At 47.9% G+C, this 20748-nt stretch overlaps 1 protein-coding gene across 1 annotated transcript in view; it reads left to right on the top strand.

Moving 5' to 3' along the window:
- LOC146191265 (uncharacterized) overlaps positions 1-20748 on the top strand; it is a 43886-nt gene that overhangs the window by 8080 nt on the left and 15058 nt on the right. Inside the window, exon 2 of the mRNA XM_084601750.1 lies at positions 5073-5205. Within this exon, the coding sequence (XP_084457876.1) occupies positions 5084-5205 (122 nt within the window). The 5' untranslated portion in view covers positions 5073-5083. The remainder of the gene's footprint in view (positions 1-5072; positions 5206-20748) is intronic.

Consider the following 20748-nt stretch of genomic DNA (forward strand, 5'->3'; position numbering starts at 1 on the left):
CTTCGGGCGATCTCCTCTCACCTGGAGTGGAATGCCGGACTTCCCGGAAGTGGCCATCTGCGGCCGTCTTGCTTTCCACTGGCCTCCCCCCGCCCAACTCTTTCCACTCCGAAAGCGCAGCAAACGAGCCGCCGTGCGCGGAAAACAGGCGTACACAGCCACGGCGGAGGCGAAGCGCTCCCGCCGTAGGCTTCCCCCAACCGCGTTACGCCGGACGCAGGGACGACAGCGGACCGCGTGACCTCGCTCTGGAAGCGCCTCGTTGTCCCCTGCGTGAGCCGGGTTGCTTCGGGCCGCCAGGCAAGCACGTCGCGGTGGAAATCCCCCCCCCCCCCCCCCCAAACCTCCCTTTTCTTTTCGTTCTTGATTTCTTTGGATTTCGAAACGGCAGTCTTATAGGAGGGCACTGGGACCCGACCTACCGCATCGGCCTCCGGATGCCTCGTCCTAAAGCTTTACACATGCTTGTGTTCTGAGTTCCTTTCGCTTGGCGCTAACTCGTGATGGCCAATTTTCGACAGCAGGTGCGTCCCGTGGTTCGGACGGAATTAACACCGCCGTGGCGTTGCTCAGTGCGGCCCAAATCAAGAACAAATAGATTTCGGAAGCGCGGTATAATATATGAGACGGAGTGCAAATAAGCATCTGCAGTGCGTGCGAGGAGTGCTGATAAAACGTTGAAGCCAATTACTTTTCATGGTGGATTAATTGTAGCTTAGCAATGTTATGAACAGTATAAGAAACTAGGATTTTGCCGATAAATTTCTAAGCAAGCTTTCGGAAACATTCGCTGTATTCAGGAAGGACACAGAATCTGAAAGCCTGCTGTGATCCAACACCACGGAAGCCTGTGTCTGCGATCGTATTAGGCAATTCTTGAGACAAAACGTGCGTTATCTTGTATAATACCGTAAGATATATGATTTTTCGCTGCCACCCAGGTTTTTTATGAGCACCAAATGGAAGGCATTTTTTAACACGTTCGGACATATGTTTTAGATGTGTTTTTATACCGCTGCCCTCCGATGAGTGTACTTCCCTGATGGGGCTGGGACAGGTAGGTCACCGCCGCTTGCGGCGGGGGCTGGCCTGCCACAGAATTTTTATCTGTTGTAGGCCGTCATTGCGCCCGCCACCGTTTCGGTGGTGGACGACGGCTGTTGTTGCGGTGCGTGTCCTTCTCTCCCTCTTCCTTTTCTTTCTTCTCTATTTTCTCTTCTGTCTGCACAAGGCAGCGGAGGTGGCTCAGCTACAGAGCCAGTAGCAGGCCCGTGCATTTTCTTTTCCTTCTTCCTACAGCCACTACAACAACAACGACAACAACAATCCTCCGATGAGCCTCACTTCCTTTTTTTTTTTTTCTAGTTGTGTGTTTTCCTGAGCGCATCAGTCATTTTCTTAAAGAAAAATATTGCCGATGAAGTTGTCGCAAATCCTGAATCTTCACTGAAACTTGAGACACCAACAAAAAAGAAGCATGTGACAAATTCTTGTCCAGAACTGGCTTACAATGTGGAGGATTAGCGGTTTGCAGAAAGCACATAAAAAAGCCGAGATATATATCGTCTCCGAGTTAACGTTTGTGTGATGCTGCAGCCATTTACAATAAGTTCCATTAAGTTCCAAAAGACTGCGTGAGGCCGGCAGTCCTTTTCTGCATCCGTAACTATACCTGCTAAGTTTTATGTCAAGAAGAGAAGCTATCTTAATTGGTTAAGATGGAAGTCCTCTCGTTGTTTTCGTGCTATGGTAGGGCCTATGTAAAAACAATAAAACCCCCGTCTTGCAGACTTCTTTCCCCTGTCTGGAACTCACGAGTCACGTATAGCGCAGCACAACAATGAATGCGCTGCCGAGATACCTACGCTTGTCTGAAGAAAGTCAAATGGTACCATATGTGCACCACATCTTTGCCTGTGCCGAACGACTGTCGCGTCGTAAGCCAAGAGACGTGCGTCGAATGAATAATTAATGGTTAGTAAGTTTATACATACTACCCACGCATAACAGTAAAAGTGGGCTTATCAGTAAAACCAACTCCAGATGGCTTAAAATACCTCGAAAAAACTAAACTGCGCACAAATTCTTCGGTGCTTTTTATTTTACTTTGTTCCCTGCTGGCAGCAAAAACCTGACTCACAGCCGAACCTGACGAACGATTATACATGACACGTGGCGAGGTGGGCTTCCGCGGAACTTTCTTAGTGCGCCACGCTCCCGCCCAGTGCGTCCTGACCGAATTGCGCAACCGATTAGCAGTAGCACGCCCGTCGCCGACTCCTGTGACTCATTCCGCGAACACGCCACTCCGCGACACGATCGGGTACCGACGGCCATGGGAGACACTGCTGTTTCGAGAATCCACAAATCTGACGAGAAGAAAAAAAAATAAGAAGTAATCAACTGCCCACCCTGTCATGCCCGAGGCATTAGCTTTATATAAAACCCCGAACGCTTTCCTGTAAAGACTGTACTTGAAGGAGCTTGTTCGAGTGCGTTCGCGAAGTGCTCCTAAGACGACCCTGCTCCGGCTTTTTTGAACAAGTTATTTTGTTATTTTGCCTAGTTTCGCGAAATATCTGGATTGACCGTGGTGCGAAAAATATGGAACAGACAAGGTCGCATGTCGTGTTTTCCCGAGTTTTACCTAAGTGTGGCTGTGATATTTCGCACAACTCCGTAGCTTTCATACAGTCTCAAAGATTCGCGCAATTCGATTCGTCTGCAATCCATCATTCTTTATTTCCGAACTGCACCTACTTTTCCGTACACGAACAAAAACAGAAAAAAAGAAATTTAACGATCGCGATGAGCCTAACGCTGTAGATGTTTAAGTTGGACGTCTTAAAAAATAAAGCTCTTTAAACTAACTTGCTGCACATTAACTTTCAGTGACGCCTACGCTACTCACGCTTATGGCCCATTCTTTTATATCGGCAATTTTAACAACAGCCTCCTTGCCAGGTGCCTGCTTTCTAAATCTAATTTTCTTAAATAGGCGGGTCAAATACTACCCATTATTATCCATAAATATAAAACGCTTAAATTTAGGCTTCTCGCTGCCCCAATTAACGGGTTTCCATGTGAAGCGAGTACGTCATTTCATTCGCTTTCGCTAGCGACTGCAAGAGAAATGAGGGGCAAAACGCAGGGATTCTTCCCTCGTGTCTTGTATAGAAACTTTCTCCGCAAGTGGCGTCGAGAATCCGCCTTCCATTACCGCTCAGGCAAGCGGCAGAACGAAAAGAAAGAAGTGAGTTTCCACGAACCGGTCCTTCCTTGACAAACGAGGTCACACAGACGCCCATTTTTCCCCCCAGAATCGAAGCGGTTGCTTTAAAAAGCCCCCTTAGTCAAATGCTGGCGCTAATGCTGCTCTGGGCAGACTGCGAGAGGACGCGCTAAAAAAAGAAATCGGCGCGAACCAGCGCGTTCGATAAGACGCAAAGCGTCTTTAGACGCAACAGGCTTATTCTGCGCAGACCTTAGCTCTATACTGTATAAGGTGGACTTACAAAATTTCCCGCTTTCGTTTCGTTTTTTTTTTTTTTTTTTTTTTTTTTTTTTTTTTTTTTTTTGTCATTCGCAATTCGTTTTTCCCCGAACGCAATCAACAATTTCGATGCTGCTTCGCTAATTTTCCCTTTTTTTCCTTTTTATCCAATTTATATTTTCTTGGAGTGGACAGGACCTTCGGGGCGCCTTGCACAAAGATTAATGTAATAGGGAAAAGTAGCATTTTTTATGCAACGGCGCCGTTAAAGGTAACAGTTCGCTCTCTTTATATTCCCTGTTATCGCCCATAGAAAAAAAAAAAAAAAAAAAAAGGACGCGTGCATTCAAATAAGAGCTGAGAAGGCAGAATATAATTCATGCGTTTTACCTAAACTGATCAGCATGAGGCACAAAGGCCAGCAACAAATCACCTTAACGCGGAAATAAGCCGGTGACTTATTGGGCCCGAAAAGGGTCTCCACAAATAGGAACCTTTCGTCTTCTCTCAGATTTCTTCTCAGGGGTCTAAAAGTGTAAAAGTACTATATTAACCTGACTTCGATACAAACTGCTTCGAGTGCTCTCTCTTCATATGTTTTCGCAACTTTGCGTGATTATAAATAGCTTGAAAATGACAGGGACACGAAAGTCTATTGTGCTCCCAACATGGCGTAGCAGATGCAAAGAGGCGGGTGCATTCGGTAACTGTGTTCTTTCTTTTTTTAGACAAGCAGCAGAGGCCGGCTGAATAAATCAAGTTGTAGAGAGCGTACATCGCATTTTCTGCACAGCTGGTATAGTGTTTATTCAGCCTATGCGTCGCAGCACATTAAGCGAGCCTGGACGCTACTTTTCTCCGGTCTCGCTTTATTCTCGTCGTTATTGGAGAGGTATAGAACAGCTGCGCATTTTACTATTGAATTCACAGCGGGTAGCCTTCGCGATGCTCTTACAAGATACGACACATGCGTGTTTACTCCTAGGAGTACTTTACAACTTTGGGGTGAGGTTCTGTGGTGAACCAAGTTTCAATCGGGATTCGGGTCTCAGTAACAAAGGAAGGCAAGGAAGAAAAAATATATTTTATATTAATACCCCGAGTTTCCGCTTTTTCAGAATTTGTAACAATTCAGTCAGACGTTCATGGGGAATTATCTCTCGCCCCGTAGTTACCCGATTTAATACACCCAAAAAGATCAGTTTAAATATTCCTCTATCGGAGTAGCCATCTCGGTTAAGATTCTCAATGCGGAAACGTTTTCCGGCTTGTGCGCACGCTCATTTTAAGGAGTTGCGGCCGACGCGGAATAAGCGAAAATTTGAAATGAGCCAAATGAAGCGAAACTTTGTTTTCAGCGCACGAGTGCAAAGTTAGTGCAGTCTACTTGTGATCGAGAAAGAAAAAAAAATCGTATTTATTATTCCCAGCAGCGAGCTTTAAAGGTGGCCACGCCTTCAGTCTCAAAACTATGCGGTGGTCGATGCAATGCCCCCCGTTAGCTTTACCTAGAGCACAGTGACCTTGCTTTGAATGTGTGCATACTCAACATTCGCGTGTTCCTTCTTCTTCATCGCAGACTTTCCGGGCATGTGCTACGACGTGAGTAGCTGCTCGGCGAGGGCAGTCAATGAAAGCTGGGCCATCGGAGTTTGCAGCAGGGCGGCCTGCGAGATGGACGACTCCGGAATCCTACTCGAAGTGCATTACGCGTAAGTATATATATATATATACGCATGCTACGCACGCACTATAGAGCGCCGCGCTCTTCTACAACCATGGGGATCATGTGGCCACACACCCACATATTATTTTACATTTTGCTCACAATAATTATTTTACTTGAGGTCGGCCCCACATGGCTGCTTGCACTCAATAGCCGAGCAGCACTAAGAATCTGCACGGTACGTGACACATTTTGCAAAATCCTTGCTTCCTTTCTCCCGGCCTATCTTGGGTTGGTCACTCCCAGTCACCCCCACTCTTGATAACGAAGCCAGTCTCGACGTCACAGCCAGCCGCTGACAATAAGCAAAGAAACGAAGGAAAGGAAAGCCTGCGAAATATGGCGCCTGCGTCTGTGCATGAAAATTAATGACTCCATAATATAGTAGTGGGATCAGATGTGTCATGCACGATGCACATATACACACATACGCTGACTCGGCTCTATGCGGCACAATAAATAATAAGGAATTAATTACTCATGAGCGTCCATCTAAGAGTAGCCGTACGGCTACAAATATTTCTTTTTTTCCTTCTAGCTTTCCTTCGCAGCCGTATGGTTGCTCCCTGGTAAATGACAATGAGTAATTATTATTGCGAAACTACTCCACCTTGGAAATGGTCCTAAAGATTCGACCGACACCTTTCACACTTCAAGTTGTTGATTTTATACACTTTCACCCTGCAATCTGATGTGCTAGCAGTCCTGGCTAAGTCAGTTAATAGCGCGACTGCCATGTACAGGCCATGGTACCGGGTTCAAGCTATATTTCAACTAGGGCCATATTTTTCAACTAAAATGTTTCTGAGAAAGCTGTAAAACTTTCCTTTGTAGCCGTACGGCTGCAGTTGGTTGGACGGTAATGAGTAATTACTTCCTTGGCGATTTCCATAATTGCAACGCCAGAACCTTTTTCTTTTTTCAATTTAAGAGTACAGAACCAATGAGTCTGGCAACATAAGCTACTGAATGATTCCCCTAAGTATGGAATGAACAAGATAAACTCGGCCCGTTTACTTACAAAAATATAGCGTAAATTATTTTCTGTTTTCAGAATAATGAGTCCGCACAACGACCCACTTCTTGCGAAAATCGGGTGCCATTGTATTCCAGACTCTTTCACGACCCAGAAAGAACCCGCAGAGTTGAACGGGGAACAAAATGCAGCTTTCGGCCTTTTCAGTCAAGACCTCTTCGGAAACCGAGACGTCTGAGATTGCATTGAATTCTTAGCGTTATTAAAGAATGGACCTAAAATACAGGGAAAACTGGAATGCCATCTGGCGCCGGTACACAGCGGAGCAGAGAGGCACGGCGTTATTGCATAGCTCGCCGATTCGACGCGCGTTTCACTCGCACCCGTGTCAGGAGAGACACGACGCAGCCTCCGTGTTAGCGCTCGCGTGTCAGACGCCGATGGGCCTAATTGTTTCGTCTCCGCGGAGTACTTCAGCGCGCGCCGACACGATGGAGAGCCGGTAAAGTCTCGGCGCAAACGTGGGAGTAGTGTGTGCCGAGCGAACACACGTGCACCAGGCTCTCCGGGCCGATAACGGACAGCTCTCATTACAAGAGCCGCGCACTCCTGTTAAATGGCGACGGGTGTGGGTGCCGCTGTAGCTGCCGCTTGAGTTTGGAAGGGAGTATATGCTACTTCAGAGTGTCAAAAAGGAAAGGAAAAGCGAATAAGTAAAACTGAGTTCGTCACTTCGCGCTGGCGCCATAACTGACCTTGTAGTGCTGTCCGAACTTACCCATGTTGTTTCAGGAAACCATCACGCGGCTTGCCCGCTTCACAAACGCGTCGATCACCGCCAAAGTTCTGAATATCCTCCCGTACAGAACCGTCCCCAGAAAGCGAAACACAAATATTGATCGAAGTGTTCAATTCAACAAGAATTGTTCAGGGTCACGTTTTCCAAAGAGTGTGGCAGTGGGTAGTGACAGCTCAATACACCGTTAAGTGTTGCCGTAGTGTCTGCGGCTACCATCGACAAACGAGAAAACGAGACGGACTGATCATGACCGACGATCGGCTTGCAGTTCCCAGACGTCGTGGGCTCATAAACACTGTAATATCGTTCTTGTAACGCACCGTGACGCAGTTACGCGAGCTGTATCTTTCCCAAGCCTTTCCCAACCAGTGTTGTAGGTGTGTAGTTTGTCGAGGCGCTTTGTATGCGCTGGAGTATCTTCATTGGCCCTACCGAGATCTTCTCTTTCGCCTTGGCTTACTGAGAGTGATTGAAGGGCGACTGAGGATTATCTCGTGATGTCTTTTTAAACGATGATCGGTGCGACAGGAACAGAAAAACAAAGGTCGCTAGACTCTCCCTCGTCGCGAAAGATGGTCAAAGAAAATGGGTCAAGCGTAAGGAAGACTAATCTCATGCCGGTACAGCAGAATCGGAACACTTAACTATGCCGCGTGTGATAGCGGGTTCAAGCCCATGACACCAATATTTACGCCTCTGAAAGGTCTCATTGTTCTTAATGACAAACTTCGAGCTCCCTCGTTATTCTTTTCGTTTCATTTGCTGCGTGAACATGTTGTATTTTCTTAGCCCTATCCAAATAAATGTTGCGAGCAGCGCAGTTATTTGCAGCACTAGACGTGTGCAGTGTACTTCGAAGGTGTCAGTGTATTGCTGACAACCTTCGCACTGTCAGGACCATTCTTCACTCCCTTATAATTCATGTAGGATATGTTTACTAATACTATTATCATCCTATCAGTTAAACACTGTCGATTGCTACTGACTTTTCCGCGTGCTGTAATTGTAAGATTGCACGTCGCGAAACCGTTACATGCAAATGGCTTTCTCCACAGTGTCCCATTAACGGGCATGTTCAGATTTTTTTTTTTTATTGCTTTACCCTTTTGCAAAGAGGGGCACGTAATCGGTGTGTGAATTATGAAACAAACGCAGGGACGGGACACGATTCGAATATATGAATATTGTAAGTAAGTAGGTCAAGTATTTCTGGATGCAGTCTGGTTTCTGACCATAATTTCGGATTAAAATGGCGCCAATTTTCTGTCTTGTCAATGCACTAGAGCAGTGCAAAGAAGGCTTCGTAATGACGTCATTTGTTGGTGAAACGTCCGCCTTTCGCTGCCTCTGCCCATGTCCATCAAACAACGCTTCGCGGGATTTAGTTTTGAAGCTGTTGGGTTTCTGCATTAAAGGAAACAGTCATTCGTTGTAAATGTAGCTCCCCCACACGTGACGTCATCATCTGGCCCCCCCACTGCTCAGCTCTACGCGTTGCGGAGAAGCCTGAACACCGTCGCGGCTTAATTTAGTGAACAGGTGACCATTTCGGATGCTAGCACAGAAAAACTACGCATGATTTACCTGCGAGTTTCACACATTTATCTTTTACGGCCGTAAGATAATAAAATCTAAAGCGGAAAGAATTTGACCGGGTCAAGTCAAGTCGAGTCAGGTTTTATTCATTTCCCGTTGCAAAAGATGGAGTAGACTAAGCTGCGCCAGCATCGTTAAAATTCGAAGCGCCTAAGCAATATCGCTACACTGATTTTCGTGTGGAAGTATTTGGTAACTTAAGGGGGCCTAAAGAGGGCCTTAAGGGGACCTTAAGGGGGCAATCACTGCGGCACTGATAGAATTGCCGAGACAGGATGGTTGTAGTTTGCACAGCACACGGCTATGGACAGCGGACATAGTCTCCTTGACTGGAAAAAGTACCATGTAGTAACCCCTTGCAGGATTCATCATGCAACATCATACAAACAGCATAAAAATGGCACGCATTCTCACCAATATATCGTACAAAATGTATGCTAAGATTCGACATTCTACGACATTTGAATTTATTTTGTATGACATTACCTGTAAAAGGTTATTGCATCGTACAACATTTTTCAGTAGGGCCATTATTAGCAACGATCTTTGCTGATGATGAGGATAGTGTCGTCGGAAGGCAATGCCGTCGTGCACTGGACCTTCTTAGAATTTGTGAACAGTATTGTCGGTACAATGTCATGTTCGGGCAAAAACGTAGAGCGGATAGTCACTTGAGGTTCGCTTATAGACAAAGAAAGGTAGATTTCATTTTCTTACGAATACGTTTCGTTATATTCGTATGAAATAGCGCCATTCTTCGTTACTTATTTCTTCTATATCATTTCCTCTAATCGGTTCTGAATAATCATTTGTCTTGCGCCTGCGCTGACCGCAACGCCGCATACTACTGAGTGTGATCTAAACTCGTCCCAACTGGTCCCAACCGTACATAAAAACATATCCTAAATTTGCCTTCGCTTTAATTTCTCAGGAGTATGAACAACGGGTTTCTGACTGCCCAAGGCTGCAGATAATGCGTTTAGCACTGCTTCTACCGAGCTCATCCTTCTATCTAAATGCGAGGGTAGTCACGACAACACTAAAACGCAAGAGAAAATTAAAATACGTACGCCGTATTGCATATGTCTGACCTGAATTTAAAGCCCCTCTTGCGTTTCACTTCGTATCTTAGGCAAGTCGCCATAGAGAGAGAGGCAAGAGAGAGGCCATAAAGACAAGAGATGTGTTTATTGTTCCACCCACGGCAACAACGGGGGCAAATAACGCAGCATTTACGCTTAATATGCGGCCGCCCATTATATAATTATGATCCCGAAGGACGTATATACTACACAGATCCGCAGCAATCGCAAGACTGGAAAGACCGCGCGTGGGAGCTTCCCGAGGCAGGTCACAACGGTGTAGTCAAGCGGAGACCGCACACGCATAATGATACGGAGCCAGACAGAGTCAGGCGTCAAAATTCGCACTAACATCCTGTCTAATAGGCGACCCAACCTCACTTCACGTTCCCGTAAACCATAAGCGCCGCGCCGCATGTATGTTATTGCCTTACAGGGGCCACTCGCCGCAAAAGCGACTCGTCCGTCACCTCTGCACCGAAGGCATTTCGAGGAGGGAAGCGACGGAAGAAGAAGAAAGCGAAAACGACATAAGAAATTCAGCATAAAGGGCAGTCTTCTCGCGGGAATACGTTACATCGAGCCTCGTAGTCCGGGGATGACCCAGAAAGAGCGAGGTGGGCAAAGTCAATATGGTCGCATGCTCGCAGAGTGCGTTCGTTTCAGCCGCGCCGACTGCATCCACCCTCGCGCGCCCGGGTCAACCAGATTCAAAACGCTTAGGTGGCCACGTAACTGCATGGGCCGGTTCGCTCTTTGCAAGGAATGGCCCACGGCAGTCCTCTGTCGCCTGCGCCCGCGGAGGGGCTTGGCTACCAACCTGGGGAAGCGAGAGGGGGCGAGGTAAAAAGATGCCGTTAGGCGAGGTGCCTCGACTGCAAGAAGCAGTGACAAATGGTTTCATTCAGACGCAGTGACAGTGTCCGCCGAGGCGAAATTGATGCCTCGACGTCTCCGACCCGTCTTGCCGTTAGACAAGGCTGGCTGCGGTGAAGAAATGCCATCCATCATTCCGAGGCTCAACGCTTGGTGCTTATGGGCCCAACCTGACATGGTGCGGGCAGAGAAGCAGCGACGCCTATTCCAGGGGGCGTGAACGCGAGTGATGGTGGTGTGGCACAGTGGCGTGTGGCTAACGGTCTGGTGACACTGTGGTCCTTACCGATGGACGCTTAACTCTTTGTTCTGGGCTAAGGACGGATCAGTCAAAAGAGCGTTAAGCAATCTGATTGCCTTTGCACGCTGTGAAAGATAAGCGCCTGAAACTGTTGACTACTCTGGCTGAGGGAGAAAAAAAATAATATCAGGCAATGCTAGCTTTCGTAACATTAAGGCTTAATTGGTTCACAGAAGCAAAATACAACTTTAAACTATTTTAGAAGCCATTGAGGGCGCCAAGCTTGTGCTACCGGTAACGATTAGGAAAGGTTCATAATAGTCCGCAACGTCAAGGTGCGCGTAAAAGATTAGGAAAGCCATTCTGTTATTGCGTTTAATTCTTATTGACCGTTGCATTGAGCCACTGGTTAACGCGAGAACCTGCTGAAGACATCGCAGTCCAAGCGCACATGCCACTTGTGAGCCTGCACAGTGGTGACATTTTACTTATATACCTGTCATACCTGTCATATGACAGGTTTGGAACAACCTGTCATATGACAGGTTGTTCCAAAAGCTTTAAGGGTAGGTCTTGTGCAGAGATGCTCGGAGTCATCATCAGCCAGGCTATACACACTGCAGGGCGGTCAGGCCTCCTTCACACTCGTCCAATTATAATCCAGTCATGTGCTAGCTGCATTCCCTTGACCCCTGCAAATTTCTTAACCTAATCCGCCCACCTAACTTTCTACCGCCCTCTGCTATGCTTCCCTTCATTTGGAATCTAATTTGTTACCCTTAGCGACCATCGGTTATCCTCTCTTCGCGCACAGTAATATCGATCAAAAAGAAGTGAAAATTTAAATGCTTTAATTCGCCTAGTTCACAGAAATATTTTTAGGCTACGATAATGTATAACAACACTGTGAAAGATACACGTGCGCGCGTTTTCGGCACAGAACCTCGGGAAAAAGCATTCAGGGCACATATAGTTAAACTACTGATGTTGCTTATGTAACGATCGACGCGCACAGCAGCCGTCGCTTGCCAGAACTTAGATGGATCTTCCTTTTCCCTGAAGCTGCCTTGACCTCACACGGCAAAAAAGCTTTAAGCCACGATCGTGGGCTCGTATCTTCACACTAGAGTGTAAATTCTAGGTCAGTGCTTACGCCAGTTGGCGAAGACAGCACAGCGGCATGACCTCCTAGTACTCCACGAAAACTCCAGACACCTCCGCAGTATACGGAAAGTAACGCGGCAAAAATGGCTTGATCTCGGGAACTTTCACACAATCCCGGCAGTGAGATCTCTAATGGTCCTTACGTAATACACGTCGGGAACGCAGTCAGCTGTGTATAAAGACGGCGTATTCGCGAACAATTGGCGTTTAACCCAAAAGTCATGGGCTTGTGTTGCCTTCGCTTATGCAATTCGTGACTACTCGCTGCGATGATTTGCATATGAGCTAGCCCGGCCGTATACGGCACAAGGTTCGACCTTTCCACGGACTTCCAGCGTAATTGCTCTATAGGGCGTCGCATCAGCGGTATATAGCACTGCATGTATACTCTAGGGGGATCCGCGGCCACTGCAGGCTGAGCGGTTTGATGCGTGAGAACGGACAAGAAGGAATTCGTTTCGATGCAAACGTACTGACTACAGGCTCGGCTCGCCATGACACCGTTTGATTTCCCTGATGAATAGTGTTCGTAGTTTTGGCGCAAAGCATGACATAGCCCGACTGTGTATCGCGTTAAGAGTAACACATTCAAAGGCCTTCGCAGCTAAGCGTTACGCAACAAACCGGATGGCTTGGCATGCGCCAGCCTTGTCGCAGTGGCATGCGTGAACTCCTCTAACGTGCCTCGTCCTGTCTCTAAACACGAATAAGACAGTAAAAAAGGGTGTAAAGTGACTCCCTTGTTGTTCACACCATTCTCTCCAAGCTCTGGGGTAGATTTCCATTACTAAATGTACGGAATGCTATACTATTGGCATTAGAGGCGCATTCCATCCTGAAATCATATGTACTTCACGCAATTAGCAACAGCAGGAGACTTCTAACGGATTAAGTAGGCCTTTTGAGGTTAGCGATTAGAAGACATTAAAACCGCGCAGCTAAAATATTAGTAATGGCTAGAACTTCGCATGTGTTCAAATAAAAATCAGTTCCCGTTTGGGACCATGGATATTTTGTATTTCTGGCGATGAAAATCTACCCCAGAGCTTGGAGACATGGAGACGATGACATGGAACTACAAGGGAGTGCTCTAGAGGAGATGCTACTCTACTCCCTTTTCACTCCTTTACGGGCTTATCCGTGTTTAAAGCGCAAGCGGTCCAGTACTGAAGCTTAATTCGGTGGACATGTGAGCCATCTATCGCTTCTGTGAAGCACTATAGCCTTTGTGTTCCACGTCAAGCGACGCACGGAGAAGTTAGTCAAAACACAATAATTATGCACTCGGTAGAACTTATCCCATCCAGTTTCACTGTTTGTCAGCCGTTTATGATGAGCACAGCAAGTTGTCGAAATTTATTACGGTTGATTTCCTTTCTCAGTCTTTTCCTCTCCTTTATTTGCTTCCTCCTCAACTCGTTCCCCCTATAAGACGTGGCTTGGGCAAGAATTCGGATGCGAACTCCTCCCATCATCATCTCGTCAAAGAGCGAAAGGGAACTTGAAAACGAGGACGAGTCGAAGTCAGAGCGCAGATGACGCGCTTCAGGACGTTAGTGCCAATTCCAACGTCAGCTGCCACTGCGGATGTGGTTAACGTCACTCCTAGCCAAACGACCGGAACCAGCCGGCATTGCCGATTACTAAACCGAAGGTAACGGACAGGGAAATTTTTGCAGGTTCCCAATCGATGCGTCGGTGAATCGGCTTCTTGCCTCTGCAGTCACAGTCCGGTGCGCGCCGCGCGTCGAGCAGGCAATGCGCTCGCAATTGCCGACTCAAGCGCAGCGAATACATGCGCTTCTGTTCTGGCTACTCACAAACTCTCTCGCCCACTAGCTACGGGCAGGAATGATTGCCTCGAACAATGCTGGTTATTGGCAACCACGATGGTCACGCAGATTGATGCCGGCGAAATCGGTGACCGGGGCGGTGTCGCTACTTTATTTCGCTTAGTTGGGTTCTCTCTTCAAACCGTTTCACTCACTTCCTTCCTTCCTTAATTTCCTTTCCTCTTTTTATTTGCGACCTACACAACACCGCCAGATGCATCGAATGGCCGGGTGACACGACTATACCGCATTCGTGCTTGCTGGCACGACGCCTTCCGCCCAAGCACATCTTCCACACTACAAAACAGTGCAAAACGAGTTGCGCTAGATTTTTCTGTCGCGTTCTCCCTCAGATCTTTATTTCTTCTGTGCATGTTGCTTCGGCTATCTCCGGGACTATACGAGTATACGAGCCACCGCCCTGTAGCCAGTCGATGGCGTCAGCCTTGCGGCAACCGCTGACATGCGCTGGCAAACGTGTTCCGCATGCCTATTACACTACACAGAGTGCCGTGCTGAAAGCGAGCGAGAGGACAGGCATGCGCCGCAGGACAGAATTCCGAAAAGCGGAAAAAAGGGGCCGTCGCGCCGCGGCTTTTGCCGAGCACTTTCAAAACGTGTTACCGCGTTGCAAAACCTCGCGATGACACCGACCTCAAGATCATGTACTTGGTACACATACAGTGCGTCGTTGTTTTGTGCAAGCTATCAGGGGCTGACATCTTAGAATTTGCAAAGTAACCGAATAAAATAATGCTTTTTTTTTTTTTTTTTCACCGGAGTGAACAGCAAATGTCTGCAGAATAAGCGGCCTTGTATCACATCCACCAAACTCATCTCATGCACACGAAAGGACTCCTCATACAATGGACGCCTTACAGCGGCGATCTTTGTGGTCGCATTGCTTCTCTCTCAGAAATAACGCCAAGCTCCGTGCTGCCAATTTGGTCGTGCCAGCAGTACAAGGATCGTACTTCTCGTACTCCCCCCTCCCTGTTTAACTTCGGCGAGCCTACTACCTACGTAAACAGTACTTTCCGCCACTCTAGCATGTATGTTTTTGAAAGTCCCCACGACCAAATAATAAGCAAGTGATCAGGGCAACGACATGCGTGCGTAAAAAGAAAGGTACCATGAGTCGAACGTATACCACCGCTAAGAACTCATTCGGAATAACGGCGGTATAAGCATAACACATCTGTAGGCTCTCTATGCAGCCATGATAGATGCCACGGCGTCAGGAAACAATATTTCAGCAGCTGCTTCCCACGCTCTTTATCACCATGTTTGATCTCACTGCTATAGATTATCAACATGACAATGTGCCTGTTGATTAGAAAAATAAATTAGGGCTAGGTGAGGGGTGGTGGCGATGGACCTTCTCACAACCCATCCAGGAGTGAACCTGAACCACCCAGCGCATACTCACGTATTGTCTTCGTGCAAGTGACCGAACCTCGTAACGCTTCCGTGATCAGCGCTTCCTCGTGTCAGAATTCGAACCGATGTAATAGAGCTCTATTTCGATCCAGCTTATGGGCTTCCGAGGCGCTGAACCGTAACGCGCCTTCCCCGGCGAACCGGGTGGCATCCGATTGTCCGAGGAAGCTGTATACCGCGCAGGCAACCAGGGGCTCGTAGGCGCACTACGTATGTAGACACGAAGAATTCCAATGAGCCGCCGCTATATACGAATCACAGCGTCTCGTTACGTGCGCTCTATAGAGCGTCACAATGAAATTGCTGCGATGTTGTTGAAGGGTGGGTGAAGCGGGCAATGCAACGCTCCGCGCTTTCTGCGCGGACTTCCTATTTTGCATTCGCTTCTCGATTTACACGCTCCGAGAAGCCAGCTCTGGCCTAGTTCACGGCTCGAAGCAACGGTCGTGCGTGGCTGCGTGCGAGCCACCGACGACGATGAGAGCGAGCATGCGTCCGTATTCGCTCAGTCGGTGCTTTCGCGTGTTCGATGCCTCTCTGTACGTCATTCTGCTACGACAATAAGCCATTTCAATGCGACATAAAGGCGTTCGGTGACGAAAGGAACTGAATCACTTCGGAATGCGGCCACTGTCTTCTCTTTCCTGAGCGGCCTATACGTGACGCTATCGATAAGTAACCCTGATGTTGCGTACGCAGTATTGCGGCGTAAACAAAGCACAAGAGAGGCAGAACTACATCCCTCATCCCTAAAAGCATCTCAAGAGTGGTTAACTCATCTATCACCGGGGTTGTGACGTGCAAATAGGAGCACATAGGTTGGTTTCTGGAGCTTAACGTCCCAAACCGACTCAGGCTATGAGAGACGCCGTAGTGGAGGACTCCAGAAATTTCGACCACCTGGGGTTCTTTAACGTGCACTGACATCGCACAGCACATCACCATCATCATCATCATCAGCCTGATTATACCCACTGCAGGGCGAAGGCCTCTCCCATATTTCTCCACTTAACCCGGTTCTGTGCTAGCTGCATCCACTTGACCCCTGCGAACTTCTTAATCTCATCCGCCCACCTAACTTTCTGCCACCCCCTGCTACGCTTTCCTTCCCTTGGAATCCAGTTTGTTACCCTCAGCGACCATCGGTTATCCTCTCTTCGCACTACATGTCCTGTCCATGTCCATTTCTTCTTCTTAATTTTTACTAGAATGTCGGTAACTTGAGTTATTTCTCTGACCCACTCTGCACGCTTTCTATCTCTTAATGTTACCCCTACCATTTTTCGTTCCATAGCCCTCTGGATTGTCCTCAACTTAAGTAGAACTCTCTTGGTTAGCCTCCACGTTTCAGCCCCATAGGTGAGTACAGACAAGATGCAACTGTTGTATACTTTCCTCTTGAGCGATACCGGTAAGCTGCTAGTCATAATCTGCGGGTGCTTGCCAAATGCGCTCCATCCCAATCGTATTCTTCTTGTTATTTCCTTTTCGTGGTCCGGATCTGCGGTTACTACCTGTCCCAAGTAGACATATTCGCCTACTACTTCCAGTATTTCGCTACCTAATGTAAACTGCTGTTCTTTCCCGAGGCTGTTGAACATTACCTTACTCTTCTGCATATTGATTTTCAAGCCTACCTTTCTACTTTTCCTGTCTAGGTCATCAATCATTATTTGCAGTTCATCTCCCGAGTTGCTTAGCAAGGCAATGTCATCAGCAAATCGCAGATTACTGAGGTATTCTCCATCTACCCTTATCCCTAACTGCTCCCATTCCAAGCCTCTGAATACTTCCTCTAAACAAGCTGTGAATAATACTGGGGAGATTGTGTCTCCTTGCTTAACACCTTTCTTTATGGGAATTTTTTTACTTTCTTTATGCAGAACTATGGTTGCTGTGCAGCCACTATATATATCTTCCAGCACTTTCACGTACGGCTTGTCTACCCCCTGATTTCGCAATGCCTGCATCACCGCCGAGGTTTCAACTGAGTCAAATGCTTTTTCGTAATCAATGAATGCTATGTATAAGGGCTGGTTATATTCCGAGCATTTTTCTATCACCTGATTGATGGTATGGATATGATCGATAGTAGAGTACCGTTTCCGAAACCCTGCTTGATCCTTTGCTTGATTGCAGTCTAAGGTTGTCCTGATTCTATTAGCGATTACCTTAGTAAATACCTTATACGTAACAGACAGTAAGCTGATTGGTCTGTAATTTTTAAGGTTCTTAGAGTCCCCTTTCTTGTGAATGAGGATAATGTTTGCATTCTTCCATGGTTCCGGTACCGTCGATGACACCAGGCACTGCGTATACAGGGTGGCCAGTTTTTCTAGCACGATATCCCCCCCGTCCTTCAGCAAATCTGTAGTTATCTGATCCTCTCCAGCTGATTTCCCCCTTTTCATAGTTTCTAGTGCTTTCTTGACCTCGTCCTTCGTCGCTGGTGGAACGTCTGACACACGGGAACCTTACTTTTCGCCTCCATCGAAAAGCGGCCGCCGAGGCCGGGATCCGATCCCGCGTCCTTGGGAACAGTAGTCTAGCGCCGTAACCACTGCGCCACCCCGGCGGGGTAATAGAAGCACATATATCGCGATAAAGGTGTAAGAATCTTCGAATATTCACCTATTTGATTGTTCTTACAGAGTCAAATAGCGCATACGCCCCAAAGCTTTCGAAACTAATCGATTACGTCTCCAATTATTCGCACACTTTTCCGATAATTCGCGTCAAGCTCAAATAAGGCCATCGTAATATTCTCCGATGAGTGTTACAGAAGAAGCCACCGCGGTTTAGCGCACTCACTCGACAACTGATCCCGTGGACGCTCGTTCGATCCCGCGGCCGCCGCGGCAGTGTTTCGATGGAAGCGAAATGGAAGACGAACGTGTATTGCACGATGTCAGTGCACGTTAGAAACAACCAGGTGCTCTAAATTTCCGGAGTCCTGCACTGCGACCTCCCTCATAGCCTGAGCTTCTTTGAGGCGTTAAACCCCAAAAACAAATGTTTCAGAAACAGAGCTTATACCAGCGCCGCGTACCATATAGTGCTGAGATGAGTATGCGCGGGATGGGAAGCGTTCAGCGCTACTACGCAGTCTATTCGTGAGGCGACCTTCATAATGCATGTATAAATGCCCTCCAAGACTGGAGGATGCGCAGGGCATCACCATGATTGGGCATCTAGGCAGGGTTTGCAGAAGTCTGAGGCAACCTCAGCAAATCGTGCACCTTGATGCCCGTATCTCCGTGGTCATGGCTCATACGTTGCTGTCACCGACCTCGTGGCCTGAATTAAATGTGGTTTTAGTCTGTTCTCTTTTGCCACGAAGATGAATAGGCAGCTTTCCTTTGCATATAACTCGATGTTCATGGAGCTAAAAGGCTGACTTCGTATTACGACCCCTCAGCTATAACTTAATTTGACTCCATAATAGACAGCATTGTACCACAACGCCACCGCTGACGCTTTCTGGTTTCGCACGGTTGCTGATTTAGTATAAATATTTATTTTGCATTCAATTCGATTTTTTAGCTGCACTGTTTGTATCCGACTCTGGCAAAGAAGTTGGGCGATTTGTGTTGGATTCGCCATACTATTCGTACATCCCTGTGTCGTCGCAGTCAATGGTTGACAGCTCCAAAAAGCTACCTGAGTATAGTTCTTCCCTGCTTTAACTCGTGGCAACAGGCTCCAAGCTAGGGCACCTGTGTATCACAGTATTGTCAGCAAGAAAGCGACATAAATTCATTACTTGTTTTGTTATTCTTCTGTTGTTGTTGTTTTCTGGGGGTTTTTTTGCCGCAACACACTCCTAATTTTTATTTTCAATCTAGCTCTAGGTTATGAGAACTTCCAAGGTAGTAGCTGCTAAACAAGGCAAGCAAACTTGAGTGCATCCGCCGTGTAGCAAAACGAACATCAGTAGCTGTGACTCCGACACATAAACTCTACTGGCAGCGAAGATGGCCGGCTGCCAGACTCAAAATCAATGAAGACGCAGAATCGAGTCTCTAAGAGCACTCAAGATGCGGAGAAGTGGACTAAATGTGGCGCGAAGAAGTGTCAATCGAACAAACACGCACGCACGCACGCGCATACGCCGCATGTATGCACGAAGGCTGGCTATATATACGTGCATTTCGCATCTGTCTTTCCCGCTGTCTCAGCTGACAGCCAACGTAAGCGCCGCCGCCAATCGACCTTCGTCCCTGTAGCACTACACCTCGTACGGCCGTGCTAGCCACTCGGACTGAGGGGAACGTCGGCTTGGCGCACGGTCTGTCTCCGCCGCGTCCACACTCGTGACAGGGCGACGTTTCGGCACGAACTCGCTCTCCTGCTGCAACCGCGATTCCCTTCTCCCACCATCTATTTGTCGAACCCATGGCGTGAGAAATCGTCAAGGGGAAAAAGCAAGAGAGAAAATAATGAAAGCAACAATGCGAAGAACGTTGCTTTTCACTTTTTTTTTATATTCGTGCTTCCTTTCTGCTTTCTTTGTCTCGGCTTGTTTTCACTGGCGCCCGTTCCTTTCTTTTCCGAGACGCCCAACAAACACGCGTGACCGGCGCTGTCCGAACGAGGCAAGCAGAGGAGCGCGCGCTCCTCGCTTTCTCCCAATATGCGTTCGTGTGTGCGAACGCTGCACGCGCTAAGAGCGAGAACGAAGGAGAAAAGAAGAAAAGAATGCCGACGACGCTCGAATAAGGAAGCCTGCGTCTCTCGCTGTATCGACGCCGGCGTGGTCGGGCCGGCCGCCCCAGTGCAACGTTACGCGCACACACACAGAGCAGCCACCCTCGTTTCCTGTTGCACCGTCCGCTGCTACGTCCATCCAGTTCACGCAACGGAGCGGCCGCCGCTGCTGTTGCTGCTGCTGCTGCTGCTGAGGAAGCGGCGCTGCTCCTCTTCTGCCGCCAAGAGGAACAAGTCCGGGACGTTGGCGTAACGAAAGAAGAAAGCGTGTGCCAAGCGTCATTGGGGGCGAGGAGCTGTTCCGAGCAAAATGAAATGCGGCTTAACGTGCGTAAATGACGCGGACGAGCGTTCACAGCGAAAGCGTTAGAGCTTTTAGTTGTTGCTGCTGCGGGCGGAAGACCTTTGACCCTTCCTTTAGTCGAGGGCTGCCAGTTTCGCAAAATGCTTCAAATCGAAGAAAAGCCCAAGGCGGTGTTTGTTCCACATTTCCTGGCGTTATGCGTCAGTTTCGCACTTCGTCGGCGTGGAACTGAGGCGTAACCGTGGCACGTAACGGTCAGTCCGATTTGTTGGGTTCGGCTTGGTTCTGGCAGGCCGGGCCGGTGATGCTGGTTGCCTGCCTGAGGAACGCGAGAAAGTTTTTGAGCAAGATGCTAAAAATAGCCTGACAAATCTGCGCATTTTATCCTTTGGGTACACAAACGAGCCCTCGGCATAGCCAAGAATAAACTTTCCAGAATTCGCCGGAGCTCAGAACGAGAAAAGGCCTTGCTCAGCTAGACGTCACAGGTCTGTCAAGGCGTCGCGGTTCAA

The sequence above is a fragment of the Amblyomma maculatum genome, chromosome 4 (assembly GCF_055883805.1).
Source record: "Amblyomma maculatum isolate TAMU_Amacu chromosome 4, ASM5588380v1, whole genome shotgun sequence".
Lineage (NCBI taxonomy): Eukaryota > Metazoa > Arthropoda > Arachnida > Ixodida > Ixodidae > Amblyomma > Amblyomma maculatum.